Source organism: Trachypithecus francoisi, unplaced genomic scaffold (assembly GCF_009764315.1).
Source record: "Trachypithecus francoisi isolate TF-2019V2 unplaced genomic scaffold, Tfra_2.0 Lachesis_group5, whole genome shotgun sequence".
Taxonomy (NCBI): Eukaryota; Metazoa; Chordata; class Mammalia; order Primates; family Cercopithecidae; genus Trachypithecus; species Trachypithecus francoisi.
In genome coordinates, this window is record NW_022681470.1 from 140,604,719 (window position 1) to 140,608,877 (window position 4,159).

At 45.4% G+C, this 4,159-nt stretch overlaps 1 protein-coding gene across 1 annotated transcript; it reads right to left on the reverse strand.

Moving 5' to 3' along the window:
- Positions 1-2,601: 2,601 nt before the first annotated feature.
- LOC117074965 (olfactory receptor 7D4) lies at positions 2,602-3,599 on the reverse strand. The gene has a single exon (XM_033196926.1). The coding sequence runs from the start codon at positions 3,592-3,594 to the stop codon at positions 2,602-2,604; it is 993 nt and encodes a 330-aa protein (XP_033052817.1). The 5' UTR covers positions 3,595-3,599.
- Positions 3,600-4,159: the final 560 nt, after the last annotated feature.

Here is a 4,159-nt window from a genome sequence, read left to right on the forward strand (position 1 = left end):
ATTGGGAGAATATACTTGCAAAATTAAAGAGGGGGCCGGGTGTGGTGGCTCAGGCCTGTAAACTCAGCACTTTGGGGAGGCCAAGGCAGGTAGACCACTTGAGCCCAGGTGTTCGAGACCAGACCGAGCAACCTAGGGAGACCCCATCTCTATTAAATTTTTAAAAAAGAAAAAAGGACCTATTAAAGAAGGAATATTCAGGCCGGGCACAGTGGCTCACGCCTGTAATCCCAGCAGTTTGGGAGGCCAAGGCAGGTGGATCACTTGAGGTCAGTTCAAGACCAGCCTGACCAATATGGTGAAACCCTGTCTCCACTAAAAATACAAAAATTAGCCGGGCGTAGTGGCAGGTGCCTGTAATCCCAGCTACTCAGGAGGCTGAGACAGGAGAATTGCTTGAACCTGGGAGGCAGAGGTTGCAGTGAGCCAAGATTGTGCCACTGCACTCCAGCCTGGGCGACAGGACTCCAACTCAAAAGAAAAAAAAGAAAAAAAAAAGAAAGAAAGAATATTAAAACTGTATGAAATTCAACTCAATTGTGAGAAAACAATATGATTGGAAAATAGACAAAGGATCCGAAAATAGACATTACTAGAAAAAAGGCATGCAAATGAACAGGTCTATGAAAAAACCCTCAGCTTCACAAATCTTCAGGAATGCAAATTCAAACCTCAATCACATATCACCTAGTACCTGTGAGAATGCTGTTATCAAGAAGTTGAACTGTTGGCCGGGCGTGGTGGCTCACGCCTGTAATCCCAGCACTTTGGGAGACCTAGGCGGGTGGATCATGAGGTCAGGAGATGGAGACCATCTTGGCTAATACAGTGAAACCCCATCTCTACTAAAAAATACAAAAAAAAAAAATTAGCCCGGCGTGGTGGTGGGCGCCTGTAGTCCCAGTTACTCCGGAGGCTGAGGCAGGAGAATGGCGTGAACCCGGGAGGCGGAGCTTGCAGTGAGCCGAGATTGCGCCACTGCTCTCCAGCCTGAGGGGCAGAGCCAGACTCCCTCTCAAAAAAAACCCAAAAACCAAAAAACAAATAAAACAACCTAGAGGAACAAGGAAATGGAGGAAGAGAGTAAGAGAAAGAAGGGAGAAAGGAGGAAGGATAGAAGGGAAGGGAGAAGGAAAGAAGGACAAAAGCAGGAATCACAAGGAATGAAGCAACACTCAGGGTACTCCAAAGCACTAATCTCTGTGAATTTCATGAATGAACCAGCTTGTGAATCTAATCTCTATGAATTTTACGAATGAACCAGCTTGTGACTCTAATCTCTATGGATTTTATGAATGAACCAGCTTGTGAATCTAGATCCCAGCTTTCAACTTGAAAAGTCTGTATTTTTACGAAATTCGGGTCAGCAAAGTTAGTAGTGAGGCTGCAGCGTCACACTGCCTGATATAGCCGACCTCAACTCAATCTCTTCCTCTGAGAAATAAGAGTGAATGAGAGAAAATAAGTCAAAGAAAGGTTTTTAGGATGAAATAGCTTATAGATATAAACTAGTAAGCGGAGTTTTGATATGGTAAGTACTTCACTTTGAATATTTTGTGAATTTCATTCTATTTCTTCCAGGGATAACAAGAGCAAAATCAAATTAAGATGAACAGTAATGGCCGGGCGCGGTGGCTCAAGCCTGTAATCCCAGCACTTTGGGAGGCCGAGACGGGCGGATCACGAGGTCAGGAGATCGAGACCATCCTGGCTAACCCGGTGAAACCCCATCTCTACTAAAAAGTACAAAAAAATTAGCCGGGCGAGGTGGCGGACGCCTGTAGTCCCAGCTACTCGGGAGGCTGAGGCAGGAGAATGGCGTGAACCCGGGAGGCAGAGCTTGCAGTGAGCTGAGATCCGGCCACTGCACTCCAGCCTGGGCGACAGAATGAGACTCCGTCTCAAAAACAAACAAACAAAGAAAAAGATGAACAGTAACATTCAAATGGATCATTTCTGAGGACCCGTGCCAGCATTTGACATGAAAAGTTTTATAATGTCAAGTTAGAAATCTCAGGAATCACTAAGAAAATGGATCAAAGATGGAACTAAGGACTATGGGCAGAGAAGAAAACTTTAAAAGGAATTACTGAGGGAGCAATTCAGCAGAAATACATTAGGTGGGTGCAAAAGTCATGGTAGTTTTGGCCATTACTTTTGATGGCAAAAGCTGCAATGACTCTTGCACCAACCTAATGCAAAATCTTTTATTTATTTTTTATTTTTTTTAGACAGACTCTCGAGCTGTCACCCAGACTGGAGTGCAGTGGCGCCATCTTGGCTCACCACAACCTGTGCCTCCTGGGTTCAAGCGATTCTCCTGCCTCAGCCTCCGAAGTAGCTGGGACTACAGGCGCGTGCCACCACACCCAGCTAATTTTTGTATTTTTGGTAGAGATGGGGTTTCACCTGTTGGCCAGGATGGTCTCGATCTCTTGACCTCATGATCTACCTACCTCTGCCTCCCAAAGTGCTGGGATTACAGGCGTAAGCCACCATGCCCGCCCATACAAAAACATGTTAAGCAAAGTCATAGGTGCTTTGAAAATAGGAAACTGCAACATATCTTTTAGGGGAGAAAAAGATTCAGGATATGTGAATTCACATTTGCTTAAGGCACCTATAGCATCCTCTTAGTTCTGAGGTTGTACCCCATAAGAGACAAGAGGCTGCCCTGCTGAGGAGTCTTCCCAGGGCGCCCTTCACATCCTTGTTCCTCAGGCTGTAGATGAAGGGGTTCAGCATGGGGGTGACCATGGTGTACATCACTGAGGCCATGGAGCTGCACTGGGAAGAATGGGTCACAGCAGAACTGAGATAGACCCCAAGTCCTGTTCCATAGAACAAGGAGACCACAAAGAGGTGAGACCCACAGGTGGAAAAGGCTTTGTACTTGCCCTCGGTGGAGGACATCCTCATTAAGGAGGAGACGATCTGAGAGTAGGAGAAGAGGATCCCAGCTACAGGAAACACACCCAGCAGTGCCGTGACCACATACAAGACAATGTTAATGAGGAGAGTATCAGAGTGGGCCACCTTGAGGACCTGAGCCAGTTCACAGAAGAAATGTGGAATCTCAGTGCCTGTGGAGAAGGTCAAATTCTTCATCAGTAGAATATGAACCAGGGAGACCCAGAAAATGATGAACCAAGATGCCAGAACCAGGAGGCCACAGAGGCAGGGGTTCATGATGACCGTGTAGTGCAGGGGGTGGCAGATGGCCACAAACCGGTCATAGGCCATCACAGTCAGCAGGAAATTATCCATTCCACCAAACATCATTAAAAAATACACCTGAGTGAGGCACCCCACGTAGGAGATGTCTTTGCTCCATGCCTGGATGTTCATCAGCATCTTGGGGACTGTGGTGGAGATGAAACAGATGTCAACAAAGGACAGGTTGGAGAGGAAGAAGTACATGGGGGTGTGGAGGTGGGAGTCAGAGCTGATGGCCAGGATGATGAGCAGGTTCCCCAGCACAGTGACCAGGTACATGGACAGGAACAGCCCAAAGAGGACGGGCTGCAGTTCAGGATCATCTGAGAGTCCAAGGAGGAGGAATTCTGATAATTCTGTATGGTTTTCTGCTTTCATGTAGCCGGTGTGTCTACTGGGAAAGGAGGAAAAAGCAGCATTCAATCACTCTTCAATATCACCCTTGGATGCAACCTCTAGGGAGTTCTTCCAAAGATCCTGATTCACTCAGGCATTTGGTAGCCTCATTCCATTTGAAATGTGTAGAGTTTCTCAAACTACCTTTAATTTAGCAGCAATCTTTCTCCTTTATCATATACTCATGAGTTTTAATTATTTGATTCAACCTATGGACAGTAATTTCTTCTTTCATAGGACCGTTCCAAATAACTGAAGACATGCCATGTCTTTTCTTGATACATCTCCATAGTTCCTTCATGCTAATAGGTGTATAATCATGATTAAGATACGCATTTTCAACTCAGGCAATCTTTTTTTCTGTGACCTGACACTGGTGATGTGACAGCTAACTTTTAGTTCCTTATTTTTCATTGATACCTCAATGTTTTTCCTATTTATGGGGTACATGTGATATTTTGTTACATGCATAGAATACATAATGATCATGTCAGGGTATTTGAGGTGTCCATGACCTTGAGTATTTATCCTTCCTATGTGTTGGGAA

Bases quoted from the DNA above. Each gene is read 5' to 3' on its own strand.
- LOC117074965 (XM_033196926.1), bottom strand. From the start codon at position 3,594: ATGAAAGCAGAAAACCATACAGAATTATCAGAATTCCTCCTCCTTGGA.